General features: G+C 39.4%; 1 protein-coding gene across 3 annotated transcripts in view; it reads left to right on the plus strand.

Moving 5' to 3' along the window:
• Positions 1 to 27,410, plus strand: part of KDM6A (lysine demethylase 6A) — a 102,187-nt gene that overhangs the window by 68,082 nt on the left and 6,695 nt on the right. For 2 of the 3 annotated variants that reach the window (XM_081907799.1, XM_081907800.1), the window contains 10 exons: positions 1,042 to 1,817; positions 9,997 to 10,126; positions 11,545 to 11,650; positions 12,453 to 12,658; positions 14,996 to 15,060; positions 16,245 to 16,319; positions 17,913 to 18,061; positions 22,066 to 22,180; positions 23,516 to 23,703; positions 25,024 to 25,165. In XM_081907799.1, coding sequence (XP_081763925.1) covers positions 1,042 to 1,817; positions 9,997 to 10,126; positions 11,545 to 11,650; positions 12,453 to 12,658; positions 14,996 to 15,060; positions 16,245 to 16,319; positions 17,913 to 18,061; positions 22,066 to 22,180; positions 23,516 to 23,703; positions 25,024 to 25,165 — 1,952 coding nt within the window. Of the gene's footprint in view, positions 1 to 1,041; positions 1,818 to 9,996; positions 10,127 to 11,544; positions 11,651 to 12,452; positions 12,659 to 13,762; positions 13,922 to 14,995; positions 15,061 to 16,244; positions 16,320 to 17,912; positions 18,062 to 22,065; positions 22,181 to 23,515; positions 23,704 to 25,023; positions 25,166 to 27,410 lie in introns of all 3 variants that reach the window. The other variant, XM_081907801.1, reaches the window with a different exon arrangement.

Here is a 27,410-nt window from a genome sequence, read left to right on the forward strand (position 1 = left end):
CACTGCTTGTAACTGAAGAAAAGTTATAGTCAAAAACACCTGGATGGTAATACACTGCTTCAGTGTCATAAAAGAACCATGCAGCTTTTTTTACGGGTGCATCTCTCCATTTTGGGACTCCTTAGTTGGGTGTATTATTGCCTTAATGTTAATTTCTTGATAGCAAAGCTGTTTACATGTGCATATAGTTCACAGGGACTGTGATGAATCCAGATATTGTCTTCATTGCTAGGCTGCCTCAGATTTATAAATTTCTGACAATTAAATGCTTTTTCATAGCTGACTGGAAAAGGTTATTTTCTAGGGTGTTTTTAGGCCATATAGAGATTTCAGGGCACATGGGTTGTTCTCTCAATTATTCTTGTTTAAGTAAAGTTGTAGAATTATGTCAGATCTTGAGTCTAAGGGGCAAAAATGTCTTGCTAAGGCCTGGTGGTTATAATATCCATAGTTTTGAAGCTCTTAGGTTTTACTAACTAAGAGGGAGATAAGACATTTCAATATTTGCAATCCACTTGTTTTATAGATGGGACTTAAAGGTATTTGCTTTGCTATGTATTGTTAATCATTTAATGTATTTTGCAAATAGCCACTTGCTCTATGGCCTATGGCACATAAGAATTGCCCTCAAGGCAAACAGTTGAGTTTCTAGTGTACATTCAGCTAGTTAATAGTTAATGCCATGTAGTGTTCTGGGATCTTTGCAGGTGGCTGTCTGTCCTTATCCCTTCTCAAAATGAGCTTCATGTTCAACAGTTAGTTCTGTAGTGCTGTCTCAGCTCCCTTTGCAAGAGGTTGGGGATGTGAAGGCAGCTTCTTCCCACTGACATTTTAATTTCAAGGTTGCTTTTGTGAGCACACAACATTTTTCTGTTTACTTGAAAATTTGTGTTTAAAACTAATGAAAATGTGCAAATTACATTTGATTTCTGTCATGCAGTGTTTTTGTGCAAGTATTTAACTTACATACAACCAGGGATGTTCAAGGTTGTTATTATAGATAGAGATATTTAAATACTAAACTATTTTTCTTTTCTTTAGGGGCTTCACAAAGGTCAGAGTTCACATTTGGCAGGTCCTAATAGTGAACGACCTCTTTCTTCCACTGGGCCTTCCCAGCATCTCCAGGCAGCTGGCACTGGTATTCAAAATCAGAATGGACATCCTACCATGCCTAGCAATTCAGTAACACAGGGGGCTGCTCTCAATCACCTCCCCTCTCACACTGCTACCTCAGGTGGACAACAAGGCATTACCTTAACCAAAGAGAGCAAGCCTTCAGGAAACACATCAGCAGTGCCTGACACAAACAGGCATTCTGGAGAGACACCTAACAGCACTGCCAGTGTAGAAGGACTTCCTAATCATGTCCATCAGGTGACGGCAGATGCTGTTTCTAGCCCTAGCCATGGAGATTCTAAGTCACCAGGTTTACTTAGTTCAGACAATCCTCAGCTCTCTGCCTTGTTGATGGGAAAAGCCAATAACAATGTGGGTACTGGAACCTGTGACAAAATCAATAACATTCATCCACCTGTTCATACAAAGACTGAGAATTCTGTTGCCTCCTCACCATCTTCAGCCATTTCCACAGCAACACCTTCTCCAAAATCTACTGAACAGACTACCACAAACAGTGTTACCAGCCTTAACAGCCCTCATAGTGGACATGCAGTTAACGGAGAGGCGTTGGAGGACTCCCAGAGCCCCATAAAAACCAACCCTCCTCTTATTGTTCACAAGACTAATCCCCAGATCATACCATCAATGTCGGTATCTATATATCCCAGTTCTGCAGAGGTTCTAAAAGCATGCAGGTAAGTGATCAAACTCCTCTAAAAGAAAATCTGTAATTTTATGTTCCAAGTGATTTAAAAAAAAAATGGTTGAAGTTGCTATTTAAAGGAATATGAAGTATTCAGCTGTAACTATAAATTAATTTATTTTTACATACTGTAGATCTTATTTGAGAATGTCTTGTTTTGAAGTTGTTTAGAATAAAGTTAGCTTTAGCTATAACTTGGGGGGGGGGGAGAGAATTAAATGAAATTTATGTCAGTATATTGAACAATAACTAGCTTGAAATGTATATACTGAAAATATGTATTTGTGACCTATTAGTGAACTTGAATATTTATTTGTCAGACTTTAGAATCTCCTAGGATGTCTATTATAGAGATTAACGCTAGGAAACAAAGGGCCATGGAATTAGTTTCATTATTCTAAAGAATCTACAAATTATGTATGACATACTGCTGCCTGGCATATTGAATTGCATAAACAAATATCCAATTTTTGGCATAGAAACAGCTTTGGTTGCCCTGTATGATAACCTCTGTTGAGATAAAGACAGGGGAGAGGTGTCCCTGTTAATTCTCCTCTACCTCTCAGCAGATTTCGATACCATTGACAATGGTACCCTTCTGGAATGGCTGTCCAAATTAGGGGTGAGGGATGTATATGTCCAGAGGGTGATGTTTGGAGAGTGTTATTTGACCACATGGAACCTACAATTTTGGGTTCCTCAGGGTTCAATTTTATTCCCTGTGTTGTTTAACATCTGCATGAAACCTCTGAGTGGGGTCATCCAGTGCTTTGGAGTAAGTTGTCAGCAATGTACTGATGGCATCCAGCTATGCTCCTCCTTTAATCCTGATTTAAGAGTGTGGTTCCCTAGACCAGATGGATTGTATGTTGCCTGCTCTTTATGGGGTTACAGTCCCTCTGAAGGAGTTGGTACTCAGCTTGGGGGTCCTTCTGGATCCATTGTTGTCACTCCAGGCTCAGGTGACCTCAGTGGCATGGAGCACCTTTCATCAGCTTTGGTGGTGGCTGAGCTGTGCCCCTATCTGGACAAGGATAGTCTAACTTCTGTGCAAGTAGATAAATAGGTACTGCTCCAGCAGGAGGTAAACGGCATTTCTGTGCACCGCTCTGGTTTGTCAGAAGCAGCATAGTCATGCTGGCCACATGACCCGGAAGCTGTACGCTGGCTTCCTCGGCCAGTAAAGCGAGATGAGCGCCGCAACCCCAGAGTCATCCACGACTGGACCTAACGGTCAGGGGTCCCTTTACCTTTACCTTAACCTTCAGGTTAGATTATTGCAATGCATTATACCTGGGGCTGCCTCTGAAGATAGTTCGGAATCCTCACCTTAGTTTCTGGGCTCAATTCAAAGTGTTTGTTTTGACCTATAAAGCCTTAAATGGCTCAGGACCGCAATACCTCAAGGACTGCCTCTCCCCATATGGACCTACCCAGACCCTGTGATCATCCTCTGAGGCCCTTCTTTGTGTAGCTCCACTGCGAGAGATCTGGAGGGTGGCAACACAAGAACGGGTCTTTTCTGTAGTGGCTCCCTGCTTCTTGATTGCTCTCCCCAGGGAGCCTTGCCTGACACCTTCATTACATATCTTTAGATGCTAGGCAAAAACATTCCTGTTCTCCCAGGCCTTTGGCCAATTAAACCATCTATTTTGAATTCTCGGGGGGTATTGTTTTTGTTTGTTATTATGGTATGCATTATTTGTGTTTTTAATATTATAAACTGTCCCATGATCTTCACATGAAGGGTAGTATTGAATTAGTAGTAGTAGTAGTAGTAGTAGTAGTAGTAGTAGTAGTAGCAGTTGCACCCCACCCATCTGACTGGGTTGCCCCAGCCACTCGGGGCAACGTCATAAAACGTTAAACATTAAAAGCCTTCCAATACAGGGCTGCCTTCAGATGTCTTTTAACACAGTTGTATAGTAAAGGGTAGTTGGCCTCAATTCAAAGGAAAATTGGAAATTCCCTTGGGTAATATAAGTTCCTGGTCAACCCTAAACTAGCTCTTTTGATCCTGCCCAGTAGATGTCACAGTGCTTCAGAACTTTTGTGTGCAATGTGGTCCTCATTTACTCTGTCCCTTAATAATTGCAACTATTAGATGCAGGGGAGTAGTGTTGACTTTCAGGGACTCTTAACAGATGCGCAGCCCCCCCCCCCCCAAAAAAAAATTTCCTAGTGTTTATGTATGTAATGTGCTCTCCCCCTACTCTTTTTTACATTCTCCCTGCCATCTGAGGTAACACAGAGGGAAGAAGATTACTACAGAAGCACAGTTGGGCCTTAGAAATGAGAGGGTCCAGAACCCTGAAGTTGGATTAAAGGCTAACATTTATTATGACATAAGCTTTCTTGGATTAGCGTCTATTTAATCATATTCAAGGAATGTTATCCTCAAGTGACAGGTATAAAGACTAATGGATGTAGAGAGAGGTTAAAAATTTGCACCCATTATCCTGCCATCTAAGGATAACGTTCAATGCATCTGATAAACAGCTCTTAATTCATGAAAGTTTATGCCATAATAAATTGGTTAGCCTTTAAAGTGCTACAATATTCTTTGTTTACATTAGAATGGACAAGAAAATATAAAGTAGGGTAGGAGAAGGAAGAAAAGTGTTGGGGACTGACCGATAATCTAAGAGATCATAGAGCAGCAGGTGCAACAAGATTCCTAATGTCATGTTACTGAATTCTATAGTCATGTGTATATTATGTGTAAAGATTTGTTGTAAAGCTACTAAATTTCAGCATCTGTCTTAATTGCTGGGAATCCCTTTGCTACCTGTATTCTGCTTTTTAATCTGTCCTTTTAAACCTATTCTTATTTGAAAGATGTTCCATTGAAGGATGCTTGCCTTTAAATTTCTGTTCATTTTTTCTACGATGTGCTCTATTAAGATGAGATTAACAAGAACTGTATATTGTTGGAAGCATGAGCTACCACTTGTAGGCATTTTATGATATATTCTGCATTATTTCACCCTCCATTGATTATTAAGGAGCCCGGGGCAGCAAACAACAAGTTTAAAATCAATGAGAAAAATTAAATACTTGAATAAAATATTTACCAGGTAATTCCTAGTATAAATATTGGTAAAATGTTTTATTAGATTTTAAATATTCAGTTAATATCCTTGCATTCTTTTATCATGCTCGGTAAAAGTATAGCACTCCTAATTTGCTGAGCAAACTTGTTAGCAACAATGAAATTTCATTTCTGACTGGTTACACACCCTTTTCATTTACTGCCATGCCCCCAATAGTGCATTAAATAAAGATACGGTTGCTTTCCAGGAACTCCATCTGCACATGAGACAAGCTGTGTAGAACATTTGTATATAGCTCTGTGTTCCATTTTATATTTAGTAGCTTTGTAGCTTTATGTTTAATATTTATAACCTCAGTAGCATGTGAGTAAAGGGTTTTATGTATTAGTAGTATATATGTTTTATCCTAGACACATTAGAACTTGTTTTTCAAAGCTTGTCTGTGAATAGAAGTCATTGCTGAGGCTTAGTTAATATCTCACTTAAATCTTATATTTTGTTTTACTTAAAAATAAGGTGTGACTTCCGGAAATGGAAAGAGAATTGTAAGCAAATATATAATCTACACATTGGACCTTAGCATAGATACAGCCCTACTGGGCTCAATATTGCCTTACTTTCCAAGCCTTCCCATCCTTATTCTTTTATTATTGTTTCTTGTGATTACCAAAATCTTTAAAATCCGTTTGAATGTTAGCCTTGCAATCATCTAAAATGTTATCTCCCTATTTGAAATGGTTCCACAGCAGCTAATTAATAACTTGGCCATTATTAATTTAATAGCAGCATATTAGTAAATATTTAACAACAGAGCTTATTAATATATTGTTGATTAATGAATCCTTTGCTGCCATTCTGCTCACTCAGTGAGTTGTGAACTAGCAGAGGCTTTCCATACTGGAAGTCCAGCAGGGTACGGGTGTTCTTCAATTCCTCCTCCCCGCCCTTCAACCTTCCCTACAATGTTCCATACTGTTCTGGAGGGTTCCCCAACCTTCTAGAACAGATATTTTACAAATGTAGGGAGCTGAATAGGTTAGCAGAGTTTGGGAAAATATTCCCCCATCCCCTCCCTTTAAGTTAGGCAATGCCTTCTCTGGATGGACAGTCATTTTGCGAGTGTGAGCGGAACATGGGATTTCACACTATATTTAATAGAGTTTAAACCTGTTTAAGCATCTCTGTTCATCTTCCTTAAATATAATTTGTTTTCCCCATTTTTCCCCCTTTGCATATACTTGTAAGGCCCGAGAAGATTGAAAGGATTTCAGATTTATTTCTAGAAGTTATAGAAAAATAACATATTGTTTGACAAAGTGGAATGCAGAAAGGTAGTTAATACTGTGGTTAATTCAGCCTTAAAAAATAACTAAACAGAAGCCAGACATACACATCCCAAACTTTTCATCCTCTTCCCGCCCACGTCACTGTAGTGTTATGCACACAATTCTACTGTCTCCTTAAGATGAGAGGGTTGGGGAGAGTGCATGCAACTATTACAATACTGCTCTACCATATTACTTGCTGTCTGGTATGCAGCTTTAAATGGCCTGAAAGAGGAAAGACAGAAAAGATAGAGCGGTGTGGCAGAAGAATGGTTGGTGTAGCTACAATTTGTCTACTCCCTTGGAAGCAATTGTTATTTGCTCCAGGTGAATTGGGAAATCCTCAAAGATTCTTCAGGAATAAAAGATGCTTTATATTTTAGGCAAAAAAAAAAAATGTATTCATAACACTAAATGTTGGTCTTCTTTATATTCTGATTTCATTGACATTTCTCTGCAAGACATATTATTTCTGACAACTTATTTTGAGGTTATTTTGTTTTGGCAGCACATTATTTTGTTAATTTTTCTTAACAGACAACGCAGGAAGCACTGAACAAAGTTCTCTTAACACCTTACCAATAGAAGAATAATTATAATTACAATTACCATTTTTCTCTGTAGCTTTTCATTTTTATTTTGGTTCACTTAGCATATCAAACCCTCCAGAAATTAATATATTCTAACAATTAATATATTCTAAGAATAGATTCCAGAATTAAATAAATATTATTAAATTTTATAACACATCTATTGAATTGTAGTGTTTAAATCAAAGAAACTGTTGCTTTTGGACAATTGATTAGTTGCCTGCTTTGGATGGGGTTGTACTCACTTGAAAAGCAGGTTTGTAGTTGGGGTACTTCTGGATCCATCTTCATCACGAGAGGCTCAGGTGACCTCAGTGGCTAGTGCCTTCTGCCAGCTTTGGGTGGTAAAACAGCTACAGTTGTTTATGAACCAGGGTTGCCTGACCACTGTCATCCATGCACTGGTAACCTCTGAGTTGGATTACTCAAATTCACTTTTTGTGGGGCTGCTCTTGATGCTTGGTCCAGAAGCTGCAGCTGGGGCAGGATATTGCCAGCATGTTACCCCACTGTTGAAACAATTGCACTGGCTGACAATTATCTACTGGACTAAGTTCAAGGTGGTGCTTTTGGTGTATACAGTAGACGCTCGGGTTGTGAACGTGATCTGTGCGGGAGGCACGTGCGCAACCCGCAGCGCCGCGTCTGCGCACGCGCAGGTCGTGATTCAGCGCATGCGCAAAGCGCGATTTAGTGGTTCTGCACATGTGCGAGCGCCGAAACCAGGAAGTAACCCATTCTGGAACTTCTGGGTTCGGCGCAGTGCGCAACACAAAATCGCACAACCTGACGCATCTGTAACCCAGCTTGGGGCTAGGATATCTGAAATATCATCTCATCCTTTATATGCCAAATTGACCCCCTGCACTCTACAGATGAAGATCTTATCAGATCCACACCATGTCAGACTAGGGCCTTCAGTGTTGTGGAACTCCCTCCCCTTGATTTATTATTCTTATTACTACCACTACTAATACTACTACTACTAGACAGGCACCATCTCTGTTCTCTTTTTGGCACCTCCTGAAGATCATACTCTTTTCAGTTGCCTTTTAAGCTGACATCTTTCCCAATCTGTATCTGTATTGGATTTGTTTTAAATGTTTCTGTTGTTTTATCACTTAAGTGTTTGCTTCCCTGGGCTCATTTGAGAAGAAGGTGGGATATGGTGGTGGTGGTGGTGGTGGTGGTGGTGATGATGACAGTTCTCAGGATGATCTCCTGTTAGCATAAAGTCAGCATAGAATTGGACCCCCTGCTTTGGGGGTTGCTTTGGAGAGAAGCAGCATATTGAATTTTGATATTGAATATGGGCTGGGAAGGTTTCCTTTTGACCATTCTTCTCTGGCTTTGTGCCCTCCAGATGTTGTTGGACTGTAGCTCTCATCACCCCCAACCATTGGCCATTCTGGATGGGGCTGGTGATAGTTGTATTCTAAAATATCTAGAGGGCAATAGGTTGGGGAAGGGTGTTTTGATCGTGATCTGTTTAAAAGTTCAATCCTGGCTTGTATAAGTAAATAATAATGTAATGCTGATGTTTTCATCCAGCTACTACTCCTTCCCCAAATACTTCTTTTTCATCTGTTCTTTGCTATATGCAGTCACAGCTGTTTAATTAAATCTTTTGACTACCTCACATCAAATATTATAAAAATAGAATGTTTCTAGAGATGTCAAAAAAGACCCCGCAGCATATTTATCATTCTAGACATTTCCTATACTGTTATGAAACTTCTGAAATTGAATAAAGCTTATCTCAGGAGATCTGCAAAACACAGTAGGGCTTATTTGCACATCACTTTAAACCATAGTCAAACTAAACAATCTTTAAAATGTGGTCGTGCATCAAGCCCCAGAGCACACTGCTGAAATTCATGAGTTCATTCCATGCACCACTTCACTCTACCACCTCTCCTGCTGGTGTCACGCTCCTGGTAGCATATTGGTGGTTTAGCTTACTTTGAAACCATGAGTGGTAAGCCATGAACAAAATCAAGGTTTATTTGGAAAGAAACAAACCATGAACCAGGTTCAGACATTACACTAAACTAAGCCATTGCCTGTCTCCTAGCAGCACAGCAGCTGTAAACCACAGCACCTTTAAACCACAGTTTAGTTTTACTATGGTGGATCAGACCATAGTTAGTGGCCACAATTACTCCTTTTTTAAAGTTTTAATAGATTTATTGTAATGCAGTCATACCTCTGGTTGCAAACGTGATCTGTGCAAGAGGCACGTTTGCATTCTGCAGCCTGAAGCACTATGTCTGTGCATGCGCATGACGTGATTCAGCGCTTCTGTGCATGTGCGTGACATTTTGTGATTTTGCACATGCGCGAGTGCCGAAACCCAGAAGTGACCCATTCCAGTACTTCCACGTTCCAAAAATTCACAATCCGCAGCTTTCGTAAGCTGTACCAGTTTTACTGTGTGTTGTTTTTAAAGAGAAGATTTGGGTTTGGACTTCAAATTTTCTGCCACCCCCAGCCATGGCATAACTCTGATATTTGTATGAATGCAGACCCTTTTGAATGTGTATGTGTGCCCATGTACTCATGTGCATGTGCTTTCCTGTATTCTATCAGAAGGATTTACTGGTCACATAGCTGTTTTATTTGCTATCTACCTTCTTTCCTGCTGTTCTTCTCTATCCCTCCCTTCTGGGCTATGAAATGGGGAGGTGAATGAAGTTCCCAGTTAGCTCTTTGCTTTTAGCAACTAGATGCGCGCATCTACCTTTGCTCTGTTTCCTACTCCTCTGAGTGCACTGATACCTTTGAATATATTTATGTTGATGCTCTCTGAACCTAATTAGATGTCTTCCAACTTTCCAAGAGTTGCATCCAACATTAGTTCTATTCAGAGTAAAAACCAAAGAAATTCATGGACATGACTTAACTTGGTTTCATCAACTCTGAGTAGAACTAACATTGGCTACAGCCCCATGTGAACAAATGCTCCTTTAAAATGGAGACAATAATCTACTTAATGTTTCAAGTTAATAATCTATTTTTCAGATAACTGCTATTGAAATTGATCTTAAACTCAAATATAAAAAGCTCATATATATGTATAGAGAGAGTGTGTGTTTTTCACACTTGATAATCAGTTCACTTTTGAATTATATTTATAGTAATTAAAGGTTCATATTTTTCTGCATTCATTAGGTGTTTGTATAACTGTTTTTGTTTCTCCTTAGGAATCTGGGTAAAAATGGCTTATCTAACAGTAGCATTTTATTGGATAAATGTCCTCCTCCAAGACCACCACCACCTCCATATCCTCCCCTGCCAAAGGACAAGCTTAATCCACCTACACCTAGTATTTATGTAAGTATCATCTAGACAGTTGTAAGAACATTTTGTTGCCTTTTAAAATAAAAGACTATATGCTGATCATGTTTTACTAGAAATATTCTTGTTATAATCTATAAAACGCTTTAGATTTATATAGGGCCTAGTACGCATCAAAACATTTTCCACAAAGCATATTGTCTTGTACCCACCTCCCAGTGCTGTATTTTAAACAGCTTTTCAAAGTGGTTTATAAAGCAAAATGACTTATTAAATGCAAATACTGTAAAGGGATAGGAATTCTGCTGAACAAAAAGAGCTCATCAGGCTCATGGCCTGGCCGCTATTTTAATACCTATTTTGGAAACCACCAGGAAATGCAGGTTTATAACATGGAATAAATCTTTCAGTGTCTATGTTTGTATGTGATATTAACTATGGTTTAGCAGGCAGTGAACAAGCCTAGCTTCCTCCCACATCTGCACATTCCCAGATCTGCCTCTCCTCCTTCCACACAGCCAGACCCAGAACTTTGGTTTACATTTACAATAGTTAGTTCAAACCATTCAGTTTCAAAAACCATGGTTCAAAGTGGGCTTGCTTTAAACTAGGGTTGTTGAACCTGTGGTCCTCCAGATGGTTTTAGACTCCAACTGGCTGATCCAACAAGCACTGTTTGTATTTAGGGATGATGGAACTTGTCCAACAATGTTTGGAGAGAACAGGTTCTCCACCCTTGCTTTACACTTACCATAGCTAATGTCAACTACAGTTTGTCATTACAAACCAAAAATAGAAGCAAAATATTATGTGATCCTAATAGGACTCACGAAGCTGGACTCATTTTGGTCTCAGAGAACCATAGTATAGCAGGATGTTCAAATGCAGTCATTGTATGCTTAACATTTTATATTCTGGAATTCAGATTATGTCTTTGTTTCTGTCTCTGATAAATATTTCAGTTGCCAACATATTCCTATAACATACATACCCTTGTAACTTTCTCAATACTCAATAAGTACGTTTTCTATAGCATCTAGGAAAAAACAACCACACACTAGAGAGCACACATCTTGAATCATTGCAGAACAGCATGATGAGCTGCTACTGCTTTCTGCATATCATCTTAGTCAGTGCTTTTTTTTCTGGGGATATGCAGGGGTATGCATATCCCTAAACATTTTGTGAATCTTTGTACTTTTGTCCATTTACTGTATTTTTCCTGATTTTCTTGAGTCAAAATGAGAGTACCCCTAAACATTTTTTTTAGAAAAAAAGCACTGATCTAAGTATACTTCTTGAAGTATCCTTACCAACTCATAAATAACTTCTAATGAGTAGCAATACCATGCCATGATGCATGAAATTGTTAGGAAGCATTATGACAAGGGACTGATACAACTCTGCATTTTATTTCCTTGCATTAATACTGAACTTTCTCTTCACTTTTGTAGTTGGAAAACAAGCGCGATGCTTTCTTCCCACCTTTACATCAGTTTTGTACAAATCCGAACAATCCTGTTACTGTAATACGTGGCCTTGCTGGAGCTCTTAAATTAGGTAAGTTTGAGTTAGAAAGATTTACTTTGTTTGGGCTGTATTGAACTAAGACAAATGCAGAGTATGGCCATGGAAATCAGTTGACTTGTCCATTGATTTTTAAGTGTCTACTTATGTATGATTTAATTGTGCAAGGCCCTATATTTAGATATTTTTCTTTAATACAAATATTTAGAAGTGGAGGTGCTCCTAAAGTACTTACAGATCACTTGGTCTGTGTTTTTTTGTTTTCATATAGTTTATGATTACATGTCTTTTAGTGGCCAATGCATAAAACAGTAAAAATGTACTGAACTGGAACTGGTAAGGTATATTCTACGAACTCAACTGCCTATCTAATTCTGCAAATTCAAACTGCTCAGTAATTTTTATTGATCTCTAACCAATACTGCAGTACACAATTTTAGACTCTGGACTTACAGTGCTCTGCTCCCCTGGCCTTTAGATGTGTATTATGTCACTTATTTCAAAATATGGTGAGCCAGTTCTGCTGCACTGAGGGGCTCTTCTGCTGATTCTGCTGGGTAGGGTTCTGGACATCTGCCACAGGTTTTGGTAGCTTTTTGCTTTGTGAAATCTACCATGCATTTAAAGGAGATTTGGCTGAAGAAAGTTTTCTGAAAACCTGAAACTGTTAAGCAGGTTTTGATTCAGCTGAGAAATATTTATTGAATTGATCATGTATTAATGTGCTCATAGCTAGTACTGTCTAAAGTTTAGCTTGCTAAACAGCTTACTGCTGTTCATGCAGCAGTAGTGCATGCAAAAGAGCTCTCAGTTTAAGTGCATGCTTGTTCCCTAGATCTAGGACTCTTCTCTACCAAAACATTGGTAGAAGCTAATAACGAACACTTAGTAGAAGTAAGGACACAGCTATTACAACCATCGGATGAAAACTGGGACCCCACTGGAACAAAGAAAATATGGCGTTGTGAAAGCAGTAAATCTCAAACTACCATTGCTAAATATGCACAGTACCAGGCCTCTTCATTCCAGGAATCATTAAGGGTAAGTAGGGCATTATAATTTATTTGTCAGTTAAGATCTGTTCCTGATCTGTATCATATAGGCACACTTAACTTTACTCCAAAAGCATAGGTTTTTGAGATACAGTAGAATATGTACAGTCATTTACAGCAGGATAACCAAGGTGGCTAAAATACCTTGTCGTTTGCAGTTAGGTCCTCCTTTGAGGTTATAAAACAAATATCTATAACTATTCTAAGCATGATAAAAAGTTATTAACAATTTAGAAAATAAACCTTCCTTACTTTTATAAAACAACCTAACATTTGTTTGTTTGTTTGTCCTATTAAATTTCTATATCACCCTTCATCCAAAGTTTACAAGGTGGTTTACAATATAAAACCACAAAAATACATACTGTATGAACAAACAAAAACCACACCTCCCCCAGTATTTTTATATATTGAAAATGTTATTCTTAAATGTGGAGAAATCATGCTTGCTTGCACTCTTTTTATATTTGGTACACAACAACCTGCAATCTGCTATAAGTTAGCAGTTGCATTCTGTTCGTTTTTATGCAGTTGCTACAACATTTACCATATTGAGGAAGAAAACTCTGTTTGCCAAGTTGTTTCATGCTTTATGAAAACTATACTGGGGTGTGTGCCTGTGTTTCTAACTACTAATATCTAGCACAGTCTTGGAACATGGGCTGCCTTGAGAGAGCTTAAGAGGTATACAAACTCAGTAATATCAGCGGGCTGATGCACGTATAAGAGAAACAGTGAAAAACGACCTTTGCTTGATAAATAGATAACAATTTGAAATTATTTGTGCGAAATTATTTGGAGGGGGGTTTAGATTACTGCTTGCAGTAGGAAATGAGAAATAAAAGGAACACTGGATAGACACTGAGAAACAAAGGATAGACACTGTAATATTAAATCTAAAATACTTACTAAGAGAATGTAGCCTGGGGTTACATATGGTGGAAGAATGTGAAAGAACCAGCAGGGGCTGTGAGCAAGGCAAAAAATGGTGTCAAAAGAAATGGAAGCTGCACTCGTTTGGTGGGTGGGTACATTCTGAGATTCTGATAGTACTTTGTTGGGCTGATCAGGGACACAAATGGGATTTTTCTAGATTGCCAATGGTGATGGGGGAAATGGGATATCCACTGAAGATTTTCGGCCGCTGGTTGGAGAAGGGAGCCAACATTGTATTCTCCCAGATAATTCCAACGCTGTTGGAGGGTGGGGGCTTCCAGAAGCATTAAGCCTCTTTGATTCTGAGGGCAAAAAGGTAAGCTAGAAAGATCAGAGAATGTGTCAAAGCATTGAGCGCAATAGCACTTTGGGTGGTTCATGAGTGGGGCCCTACTTTTTCAAGTGGAAAGCGTAGGGAAATGAAACACATGTCCGAATAGTTTTTGGACAAATATATTACTGTTAGGCTTTCTGGTTTTTCATATGTTAGATACTAAAACGTGGAGATTCTGTAGTGGAGCAACCACCACATCCAATTCCCCACTGGCTAACTGTGGCTGAGGCAGAGACCTGCTTCTCTTTTCTCCCTTTTCCCACTCCAGTTGACACACTTGGGAGAAAAGAAGGGTTGCACTAACCCAGGGCAGGAGTAGATCTGGGCCTTTTTAAGGGACCTGTTGGGGGAATGAAGTCTTAGGATCTTTTGGCTCCACATTCTTCTCGGCATGCCCCTGAAATGCTCTCCCTTTCTCTCCTGCAAATCACTTCCAGAACATGGCTGGTGGGACGTGTACAACTGCAGAGCTTTCTGTGGGTATACCAGAGGGCATCCAACAGCCTGAGTGCCAACCCGCTGGCAGGTCATATTATTGATACAGTGGCACTTAATGCTGCTTCCACAGGTCCTTCAGCCAGCTTTGGATTTACTCTCCCATTAACTAACAGAATTCTGGAATTAGAAGCAAGAAAGAATAGTGCAAATCAGAATCAACTGTAGAAGACGGTGCCCTACATTTGTTGGAATTCTAGATATACTGATGCCGTTGTGTTTTTATTTATTGTGTTTTTATATTTTGCTGGATATTGCCCAGAGTGGTTGGGGCAAGCCAGTCAGATAGGATGATGATGATGATGATGAAAATGTGGGTGCTGCTCAGGGGATGATATTTTTATGGTTGTTCACTGAGATGATTAAAATTATCCTGTAAACTAAGCCTTTCATGAGCTGAGTGGCTTTTCTTGTGGTCAAAAGAGGATGCAATGACTTTAGGCACCTCCCAGTAAAATCACTTTTCATAGAGGTATCAATAGGTTTCCATGCTGTACTGTTCATGTTTACCAAATATTTGTAGAATTTGATTTTTAAAAATGTCATGTTTGACTTTTGCAGGAGGAAAATGAGAAAAAAAGTCACCATAAGGACCATTCAGATAGTGAATCAACATCTTCTGATAAGTGAGTGGATAGAATTCAGTAGGTCCCCTTCACATGTGCTCCCAACAGCATAGGAGCTGATTCTTAAAGCAATCCATACTCCAGAATGAGTGGGGTTGATTACATGTGGTTTTTCCACATATTTAGCGAGGTGAGAGAATGTGGTCAAGACCAATGTGATCAGCTCCACTGGTATTCACATACATGCATCCTGCATAATGGGATTACACCACATAGAAGTATCTGGAAGCATGTATGAATTAGGTCACAGTGAAAGGAGAAGCGATAGAGTAAGTGTATTAATACATCGGCTCACCATCTTCAATGGAAAGAAATGTAGTCGCCTCAGACCTTAACTGGTGAAGAAGAAGAAGAAGAGTTTGGATTTGATATCCCGCCTTTCATTCCCTTTAAGGAGTCTCAAAGCGGCTAACATTCTCCTTTCCCTTCCTCCCCCACAACAAACACTCTGTGAGGTGAGTGGGGCTGAGAGACTTCACAGAAGTGAGACTGGCCCAAGGTCACCCAGCAGCTGCATGTGGAGGAGCGGAGACGCGAACCCGGTTCCCCAGATTAGAGACTACCGCTCTTAACCACTACACCACACTGGCTCTTCACACTGGTGAAGAGGGTTTTCTCAGCCACATATATTTCCAGAACTACATTGATTTTTTTATGTCTGGATACATATGTATTGTGTGTTTTGTATTCTTAATGTTTCCATTTCTAATCTTATATATGCATAACTCATGAATATATTTTCTATTTTACATTACCCCCAACACAGGCATGAACAAACTTGTAGCCTTGTAGAATCTGTGTTGTGTTTTTTTACTAGAACCCCAAGATTCACCAATCAGTGAGATGCAAAAAATAATGGCAGGGTAAGGTAGACAAACCCTTAGAATTAAGGAACAGGGTACCTAATAGCACATGCTCAGTCCAGTAATCTGATTTCTGTAAGAAAATGGTTTTTCTTTTGAAATATTTTTTAAAAAATTGAATTACCAAATTTTTACAAATTGACTTCAGATTAAATAGTTACATTGTTTCATAGCTCTTTCACACAAAAATGCATTCCCAGCTTATGGTGATCACTTAGGTTTAAAATACACACAGGCTATGAAAGTCACATTTTAAGATGCTGGTTTTTTTAAAAAAAATAGTTAAAATTTATAACTATAATTAATGTATTTATTTTATAGCTCTGGGAGGAGGAAAAAAGGACCTTTTAAAACTATCAAATTTGGGACCAACATTGATCTTTCAGATGACAAAAAGTAAGTAAATCAACATGTACGTAGTCACCATAGGGGACTAAATCTTCTCAGGATACCAAACTTTGAATATTTTTTCCTGGATTGTATTATTAAATTAATTTTTACTGAGCTGCATCCCCTGGATCAATAATATGGGGTGTTGACTGCTGTACCTTTATTTTATAAATTAGGTAAGATAATTAATAGAACAGTGCTGGATTCGACAACATCCTGAATCTAGCAAGTTCTGATTATTTTAGGTAGTGTTATGAATATGGTACACCAAGCTAGATGGACACAGATAGGGGAAGAGGTTGAGGATATGTGATCCAGAGCAAAGGAGACTGAACCCTTCCTGCTTCCTTCTCAATTCATAACCCAGCACCTGTATTTTTAATTAGCTACAGTTTCTGAGCAGGCTTCAGAAGCAGCCCTACATAAAATGGATTGTGGTGATCTACCTGAGAGATTACCAGAACATGGGTAACCACAGTGAGGTTATCTCTGCCCAGGAGAGGGACACAGTTAACAAACTAGCCTCATCCAGTGAAAGGCACCCTATGACTAATACCACTGGACCTCCAGTGACAAGCATCCACAGACTGCATATCTGGTCCTTTTCAGGAGTGCAGGACTATCCAGAACAGTTTGAACAGCACCTTCATGTGCAAATGAGCCATACTCTAAAATAATTTCTGTTTTAGCAGAATTGGGCTTCAGTTTACTAGACTATCCATTACTGATTCTGAACACTGATCTCACATGCTCACTGCCTCACCTGAGCCTAATGTAAAGAGGGGAGAGACATGGTGAGATTCAGTTCCAAAACTCTAGATTGCTGTGCTTCGTCCTGAGGTTATGGATATACAAAGGGAGTGTGAAGGTGCCTGATATGGGAACGTTGTTCTGTGAAATTATCACTTTTCACCTCCCATGTATGTGGTGGAGACTGTATTCTTTTCTTCCTTGGGGTCTACCAACATATTCATTAAGGTGTAATCTTCAAACAGCTTTCTGCTCATGAAAGGTCCAGGTGAAAGACCTTGTGCATGCTTGTGTGTCAGCATCTCAGTGTTGGAGCCATGGCTTTTGTGGAGAATTGAGTGGTGTCCAGTGTGGCATCAGCTATGAAGGCTATGGTCCTAGAGGTTGATTGGATTTGACATGATTTGATTTGATAGTCGCTTTATCTTTCCCAAGGCAAGCCAAAGCAACTTACAACCAAACCTTTTGTAAGGTCTGGTGCAAGTTTTGCTGGGGGTCATCCAGTACATTGGCTACCCACAGGACTACCAAATGTATGTAGATGGAAGCAGAGCATGAGGCTTTCAGTAAAAAGAAAGCAGTTGGATTTGTTAGTTCTCGTAACCCGCAAACCACCATAATCATTCTGCGATCCTACGCAGCCTATTGTGGCTGGGTGTTGGGTTTTTGTTCATGAAAAAGGCTTAATCAAGACAGTATAAATTAGTTATCTGATCCAGCATCCCAAAAGGGTCAATAGATTTTACTTGTGTACAAATATGAAGGGCTTTTTAGGGTAAAAGTGTAAGTAATGTAATTGGTTTTTGCCTCTCCAAATACCACATGGATTAATTTGCTGTTTTACAACAGGTGGAAGCTACAGCTTCATGAACTTACAAAGCTTCCTGCTTTTGTGCGGGTGGTATCAGCAGGAAATCTCCTCAGTCATGTTGGTCATACAATCCTGGGAATGAATACAGTCCAGTTGTATATGAAGGTGCCAGGCAGCAGAACACCGGGTGAGCATGTGAAGTGCTACATACTGACACAAAAACCTCTTCATTTTTACCATTTCTGAATTGTTCTGTCTTCTTTTTGCAACTTTACTTTTCATTAATAATTCTGAATTATACATTTATACATCCTATTGATTCTGAAGATTTTCTTAGTAGTGCTTGCAGCTACTTTCATAGTGGCTCTTTGACTGCAGTGATGACCATATAATATTGCCATTGATTTCAGTTTCCAACAAGCATAAGATCACTAATAAAACCCAACAATTAAAAAGCTGCCTTGGACTCCATTGCGGGGGGGGGGGGGAGGGGGAGTGTAAATGAAATCAATAGTAATAAATGGATAAAAATCCATTCTTCTTGCTCTTGCTGCTCTGGCCACATGATGCAGCTCCTTAAGTTCCTATGATGACTTCCTGTCTGCTACAGGATACTTCACTAGCTTTTCTTCCTTAGTTTCTAATGTGGGGATCACTAACACAGCACCTTCATTTGCACCCACAGGAAGGAGCCCCAGACTGTGAGCTTTCCCTTCCTTTTCCTTAAGTCTCTAATCCTTTTAGGAAGATTCTTAGGAAGTAAAATGTCTGGATGCCCTTAGAAAATAAGTTAGCTTGGCTTTCTCTTCCCATTTAGTGCAATTTTCCCATGTGCATTTAATTTTCTAATAGTCTGTGGAACCTTCTAGAAACCAGGAAGCATCTTTCCTGTGGTAGGTTCATCTGAGATCAGATCCATCCAATAATTTTTTTTCTGCAAATACTACCACACATAAATTCAGGTGGATGTTAAATAATCCACTCCTCAAATGGCAAATGCAGAATGTGAAGACCTTGCAAAGAGGCTTAGGCATGTCTCCTGCTGTGCAGGAAGTGATATCTAGGTGCACATTAAGAATTCACTGCAAAGTTAACTTACTGTACAGTGGTATACATGTCTACCTCAGATGTAAGTCTCTGTGTTTCATGGGACTTACTCTCAGGTAAGTGGGTGCCGATAGTTATGCTTTATTTCTTCATCAACAGTTTATATACTGCTTAATTGCATGGCAGCCTAGGCTGTGGTTTAGTGCTGGAACTGGGGTAAATAAGGTTCTTTTGCCTTTAATAGCTTTTGCTTCACAGTCAGGACCAGGAGGACATAGTCAACTTCCTGTGGTAAACTTAAGATTGTTGTGGGGTGGGGGGAAGCAGTGACTGCACTCTCTCTAACATTGCACTATGCCATGACGTGTTATGTTCCCCTGCCTCTTGACAGCCATTTTGTGACTGGCAGCAATAGCACTCTATCAAAATGTGCCTGCTGGTCTAAGAAGGTTGGCACCCCCTGTTCTAACGCCTCCATGGCCTTGAGTCACTTTATATCTGCCCTTGCATCCCAACATATCCCTTCACTTGTTCTGCACCATCACCCTCAGCCATTCAAAGACCACCTGTTCCCCTCAGAATGGCTGCTGTTCCTTCCATGTTGCCTGTTATGCATGAAATTGCCTCCAATAGAATGTCTGTGATGCCACTTCTATTGCTTTCTTCAAATTCCTCCTCAAACCCCACCTTTTAAATGATGCTTTTGACACAACTCATTAGTCCCCATATCCAACTGCAGCTGAGAATAATGGCATATTCTTTCCCTATTTACCCAAGGCGCCATTCCCCTCACTTCCTTAGTTTTATGGATGTTAAGCCCCCTGAGACAGGGACCCACCAGTTCATTCTTTATAAAGCGTCACATGCATGTATGATACTATATAAAGAATCATAATAATAAAGGTAAAGGTAAAGGTACCCCTGCCCGTACGGGCCAGTCTTGACAGACTCTGGGGTTGTGCGCCCATCTCACTCAAGAGGCCAGGGGCCAGCGCTGTCCGGAGACACTTCCGGGTCACATGGCCAGTGTGACAAAGTTGCATCTGGCGAGCCAGAGCTGCACACGGAAACGCCGTTTACCTTCCCGCTGGTAAGCGGTCCCTATTTATCTACTTGCACCCGGAGGTGCTTTCGAACTGCTAGGTTGGCAGGCGCTGGGACCGAGCAGCGGGAGCGCACCCTGCAGCAGGGATTCGAACTGCCGACCTTTCGATCAGCAAGTCCTAGGCGCTGAGGCTTTAACCCACAGTGCCACCTGTGTCCCAATCATAATAATCATAATAATACTTGTACACTAAACTACATCAAAATCACTCTTGATCACCCTGATGAATTACCTTTACAGAGAGGAGGGCAAGCAGAACTTGTAGTTGCTTCCTAATCTCTCTGTGGCTGTCAATACTAGTGATCCTCTGGGACCAACTCCATGGAATGGGAATTGGGTGTCCTATGTTACAGTGGTTCCTTTCCCAGTTACAGGAGCAAGTCCAGACAGTAGCATTGAGAGAGGGCTTTTCAGTCCTCTGTCAGAGGACCTCTGTCATAGTTATGCTTTGAGGTGCTGCAGGGCAGTATTTTAACCCCAATGCAGTTTAATATCTATATGAAGCCACTGGGAGCAGTTAATAGGATTGTTGTGGCAAGATACCATTAGTACAGGCAGTGACCATTTTAGGAGCATTCAGTGTGCCATCACCAATGTGCAGGTCCTTTTGAACCTAGAAAAAGCTGTGTCGGGGGCACTTATGCGTACTGTGCCAATACGCGCAGGAGCCAGGAATGTGTACTCTGTGCAGGGCTTAACCTGGAAACTACAATTAGTACAGAATGCTGCAGCATAGTTGCTGACAGGATTAAGACCCTGCCAGCATAAAACACCTCTGCTCTGAGATGTGCACTGGTTGCTGATTTGTTACTGGGCCAAGTTCAAGTTGTTACTATTGGTATATAAAGCGCTTAAGAGCTTGGGACCCACTTACTTGCGGGATCACCTTACCCCATATGTACCCACTTGACTGGTTTGTTCTGCAGAACTGGCCACATAATAATCGTTCTGCACTTGTAAGAAATTGGTCTTTTAGTGTGGCAGCACCTAGGGACTCTCTGCCTATTGACACCAGGCAGGCAGCTTCTCTGTGGTCCTTTCAGGGCCTTCTTAAAACATTTTTCTTTAGGCAAGCCTATCCAGGCATGTCAGTGTAGACATGTTTTAATCTCTTCTTAGTGTACTTTAAAATGTTTTGATGTGTCTTTAACTTTTTTTGTTGATTATTTTAATACTTGTATAAACCGCTTAGAGGTTTTATTACAATCAAGTGGCATATAAATTTTCTAAAGTAAATAAAATATAAATTCAGAGCTGCACTTTAAATCCCAAAGCTTGCTTGGAACACGTGTGTCTCAGAACATTATCTGATAAATAGCAAGGAGTATGTAATTGTCTCAATCCTCCTTACATTTGTAAAATGAATTGGTAATGGAGGCATATTACTGCAGCTTTCATCAGAACTTAACTATGCATCAAAGTTCCTACAATATTTTTTTGAAATATCCTCCTTCCAACTCTAAATTCTATGATTCGTATCCATTATTATATAATCTATAACTTGCTGAAATACTTAAAGTTATAAAAGTACTAGAATCTGACAGCTCTGATTTCAGGCAGTTTTGAACATCCCATTTTTCACCTGGATGCTTAAGTGCATTGTGGCAGCTCAACTTCTGGTTTTCCTGCATGAGAAACATCTATCTAGCTTCTGATTAGGTTTTTGACTGCAACTGTCTTCAATTAGATATTTTAATTTATAATTGATGTATGTTAGATGTCTTCAATATCAGATATGAAATGTGGGGTATTAATTTGTAAATATAGTAAGTTAAACTGATGGAATAGTACCAGTCCTAGTGTGTTGCAGAACAGCAACCAAAAAATGTTACAACACCTTAAGAAGAGATAAAATTATATTCTGGTACATGAAATAATATATTGCTTATGAAATCATATGCCTCAATGAATTTGTTAATCTTTAAGGTACCACAGGACTCTTATCATTTTTGTTTGCATGTTATGCTCCATATTTTTATAGTGCCCTGCAAACATCAATCATCACTATTATTGTTTTGTTTTTTTCTTATTAATTTCAGGTCATCAAGAAAATAACAACTTTTGCTCAGTCAATATAAATATAGGTCCAGGTGACTGTGAATGGTTTGTTGTTCCAGAAAATTATTGGGGCGTCATGAATGACTTCTGTGAAAAGTACGTTCAGTATTTTCCATCGCCATATGCTGTGCTTCCAATTATTTCACAATCCACTCTGTCTCTAAACAGTGCTATTTGTGATGCTTATTTGGGAGGATATATTACTTTGGTTTGTCCTAGTACAGGGGTTGTCATTGTGGTGTCTGTGGACACCAGTGTGCCCGCCAGTATTTCCTATGGTGCCTGCAAAAAGGCTCGGCAAATATCCTCTCAAAAATCCACAACACACAAAAGACTGTTTGCAGTGGCTCAGCTTCTTCTACGCTGCACATGCCCCCTTAAACATGCACACATTTCATTGGCTGCCCACCCTTCCTTCCATTCTAAACAGAAGCAGAGGTACAAAAAGCTTCTCTCTGTGAACAAGCATGCAATGGTTTCCCCTCATTGATGGTTTTTTTTGCAGGAAGGGGGCAAACCTGGACTTTTGTGTGGTCCTGACTCTTTTTTTTCCTTTTGGATGTGGTAGCCATTATAGCATGTTCTCATGGAGACCATTTTGCTTTATACCACGCTCCACACCTTTCAGCCACTTTGTGACTGGCACCCACAGCACTTTTTAAAAATTCTAAATATGCACACTGGCCCAAACACATTAGCAACTCTTGTCCTAATATATTACTTTTTCGTCTCTCTCTTCTGCCACCTTCTGTATGTTATGGTGTAACAGCAATATTGATGTGGAAATGTAGATATGCATTGTTGCAGCTAGAATCTAAAGAACTGCTGCAAGTTCCAACCCATCATCCCCAGCCAGCAGGACCAATAGTCGGGGACGATGGGAGTTGTCATCTAACAACATCTGGATGACAAGTTTCCCATCCCTGGGCTAGCCTGAGAGCTTTTGGGCTTGTGTTTCTTCAGGAGGGGTTTTTCAATCTTCATGGCAAACTTTTAGATAGAAAGGGTTATATGTGATTTGGTAAGAGGGTCTGCTGTTCAAAGAAAAAGACACAAAACTCCTGTACCTTGGACATCCCTAAAACTAGCAGTTGTGAATAAGCCCAGTGATTGTAGCAGAAATTCTGTCACAACTAAAGTGGGTATTACTGAAGCTGTATTCCCTGGAAGCAGCAATGTGCTTAAAAAAAAATAGTACTTAGTGCAATAAACCCCCTAATTTAGTTAGTAAGTTCTGCAAACATTAGGATGTAGCAGTTCACTTTGGCTTGGAGGCTTCCAGTTTTCCTGTTTGAGCAAACTTACCTCTTAAGATTATTTATAATAATCTTTTGTCCTTTTATTGTGTACAGCATTTTGGATTGACATGTTTTTGATGTATATAGAATATTTCGGTTGATAAATATTTACATTCATCTTTTCCTGTTTCAGAAACAATATGAATTTTCTTTTGGGCTCTTGGTGGCCTAATTTGGAAGATTTGTATGAAGCCAATGTCCCAGTATATAGATTTATTCAGAGACCTGGAGATTTGGTGTGGATAAATGCTGGGACTGTACATTGGGTTCAAGCTATTGGCTGGTGTAACAATATTGCCTGGAATGTTGGCCCTCTTACAGGTATGACAGTGTGTCTTTACAGTTACACAAATACTTCATAAAAGCACTGACACAGCTTTCAACAGACCACCCACATTTTTCAAAATAAGAAGCCCTTAGACTGTGTGATTTTGCAGAGGGCATGAACTAGAATAATGCATATAACAATTTCAGAGCCTAACAATCATTCTGAAAAAAATCCAGAGGAAATAGACTTTTCTGAGATCAGCTCTCCAGCGTAATTTTACATCAAAAAGTACCTGTTTGTAACAGAACAAATTTGGATTAATTTATTTATAGTCATATATGTAGGAGTCTGTGGATGGAATAACATGATTCGTCCGCATTTAGATAATATTTCAATTTAATAGACTAGTAAGAATAAGCTTTCTGCCTGTGTACCCCTTTGCTCACCCTTCATGGCAGGAACAGTCCAGAAAGTTGTCAGTTAACTATAGTGTCTCATTTTGTCTGAACCAGGAAGCTGCTTACCAGCTTTGAAACAAGCTAGGGAATTCCTCCATGGTTTGAAGTTGGCTTGATATCCTGTCTTTTTCCAAAACTGGTAACCATAATTCCCCAGACGAAACAGGAAACTATCGTTGATTAGAGGCTTCCAGGTTTAATCACACCCTGTACAAAGGGAGGAACAAACAGGCTGCATGTGTGAAGAAAGGACTCATTCATTTTTCTGCTTATTAAGACCTGGTAGTATTGTATGAAGTAGCAAAGTCAGATGTCATATTCCCTTTTTGTGAATATGCTGTGTGCACACATGCCTCCTCCCTTTGCACATTGCCATCCATCATCCATCCTGATTCCTCAGACCATGGCTTGCTGTGATGTCCGAATTGGCAAAAGCGCTTCTTGCAGACCAATACTGAAAGGTGATTTAAAGCCAAGGTTGGTGAGGTTTGCTGTTTTGGATACTAGAGGAGGAGGATAGATGTACAGCTTTTTCTAATGTCCCAAATCATAGTTTGGAGAATGTGATATCTGAATGAAGCCACAAATTGTCAATATCTGAGGCAATTAAAAACATTTTTTGTTCTGCAGGAATATGATTTCTTTTCAAAAGGCTACACTTAAGAGACAAGGAAATTTCAGTTTGGTTCTTTTATCTGTTGCTAAAGAAAGGACTGCCATTATCATATTTCTCCCCTGTTTTCTATTTCGGTGTGACATACACAAAGAAAAAGTCTACCAAAATCATTTATTTTGGAAACTGCTCAGAGGTTTTGAATGTGGCTGTATATATATTTTTTCTTAATTGAGAATAACTACAGTGGTATTTTCATATCTAATTGGTACCCTTATTTTTCTCTCTTTGTTTTATTGCAGCCTGTCAATATAAATTGGCTGTAGAACGGTACGAGTGGAATAAATTGCAGAGTGTGAAGTCAATAGTACCTATGGTTCATCTTTCTTGGAACATAGCACGGAATATCAAAGTCTCAGATCCAAAGCTTTTTGAAATGATCAAGTATGTACATTTTAAATCACTATGCTTGTTAATTCAGAGTGTGGTAGTCAACTAACTTTTACTTGAAGTACATCCATTGAAATTAATGACTTTGACTACTTTAGGTCCATTCATTTTAATTAGTCTACTCTAAGTAAATGTTCAACACAGAGTTATTACCTTAATTTACTGATTGATACAAAGGTACAAAGAACAGAGTTCTTGGTGAAGCAAACTAGCTATATCCAATGGATAGATATATTTTTTTAAAAATGGCATGACCCTTTGGTGGAAAATGTGCTGTAAGTTGCAGGCTCAGAGTCTTCACCTGATCACTTGGAGGCTATTTCTGAGCATTAGTTTGATAAGACAAATGTTAATGATAACTCTGCCTTTGCTGCTAAATTAAATATATGTTTTGTTTTTTAAATATTAAGCATCTTTCTGAATGAATAATGCAACCAAAGTACAACTTGCAATAAAATGTTAAATAAACATGACACCCATCATTCCCACCATTTTACATACATTTCAGTTGTAAAGAAACCCCACAGTTGCTTTTATATAAAAAGGTGACACATCCACACCAGTAGCAAAAAACCCTGAAAAAAACAAACAAACAAAAGTGTTCTGGCCAACAGCAAGCATACTACACTCTAGTGGCTGTGAGCAGCATTGCAGTGTAGAAACACCTAGTGAACCGACACCAGTTTTCCCTTTTAGCTGAAAGACTAGAAATTACTGCAGTCTCCCCACCCCCATCCCCTTTGGCTTTCACTGTTCTGATTTTATGTTCTGTATGTGAATAGCTGTAAGAAAAATCCTCTGGGTCTGTACGTCAGATTGTTGGGATGGCCATTCACAGGGGCAGGGTGTCTATATTTTCTTTGGCTTCTAACTTGGAAGCATTAGGAACTCTTTTCTCTGGCGTAAGAGTTAAATTCCCAGTAGGATTGTAGAATGCGTGGTACTGTTTTCTCCACTCTTTCCAAACTGTCCTGGCTATAGAGCTTGGTGAAAGGTGGTGAAGTTTCTGCTGATCCTCCTCAGGTGACAGACTGGTGCGGATGCTTTTCATTCCTTCTCCGTCCCCTCCTTACATGAGAGCATTTTTCTCCCTCCGTGTCTCTCTCTCTCTCTCTCTCTCTCTCTCTCTCTCTCTCTCTCTCTCTCTCTCTCCCCCCCCCCCCCAATGTTATGTTGGGAATTAGAAGAAATGAATAAAAAGGGGAAGAAAGGTACCGGTTAAATTGCCAAAAACGAGAGAGAGATAGAGAGACAGATAGAGAGACAGACAGATATTTCAGTGTACAACTCAATAAAATTGCCTATCCATAATATAGCATACTGTGTTCACATTTTCAGGATATTATTGAATAAATTAAATATGACTCAAAACATGTTTTCATGTAGTTATCAGCAATGACATTGGTGCAGTAAAAAAAAAAAGTTGCATTTGGAAGACTCTTAAGCATTATAAAAGAGCCTATAATTAAAATGCAACCTAACATTATTCTAAAAGAAATAAAAAGGAGACAGAGCAGATAATGGGGTAGCGTTCAAAGAGGGAGGAACCTGAAGTTTGGAAGAAACCAAGTGCAGTACAAAAAAGGCAATCTGGAAATAAAAGCTAACAACAGAGGTGTCAGGAAAAGTAAAGTGGCCTCTTATAAGTACACAACACCAAAAGGTGGTTCTAGGAAGATCATTCTAGTAAATATTTCATGCAGCAATTGGGATCCAATGTTAAAAAGATTATAACAGGAAATTGGGGGTTCTGTAGGTTATTTGGAAGGCTTGTGGAGGGAGAATAGGATTGAGGGTGAAGCCTCTGTCAGGAATCCTAAACAGGATCCTAAACAGCCACTCAGTCTGCTTTGTTGTGGCCTTTCTCCAACATTCTTTGACTGGCATGTATTTCTCTTGATAGATGTGTGTATAATCAGGCATGTATCACTTAACCAAATAGATGGGGCACACAAACATTAATTCAGCCTACTGTATATTATTAGTAGTCAGAGCAAATATCAGTTGCCAGAACCCAGTAAGCCATTAACTACACTGTTCTTTTAATCTGAAACAAAGATTTGTAACTTTGCAAGTTCCCCAACAGTCAGGACAGACAAGCAGACCTTGAGGTCAAGGGTTGGTAATTTCCCATCACAAATTATTGTATCTCATAGAATCTTCTGTCATTAAACATTGAGGAACTCAACTAAGTAGCTCTCATCTGTGCTGAGCATAAATTCTTCACTGTTGTAATACT

This window comes from Podarcis melisellensis (genome assembly GCF_964234715.1).
Source record: "Podarcis melisellensis genome assembly, chromosome: 4".
Lineage (NCBI taxonomy): Eukaryota > Metazoa > Chordata > Lepidosauria > Squamata > Lacertidae > Podarcis > Podarcis melisellensis.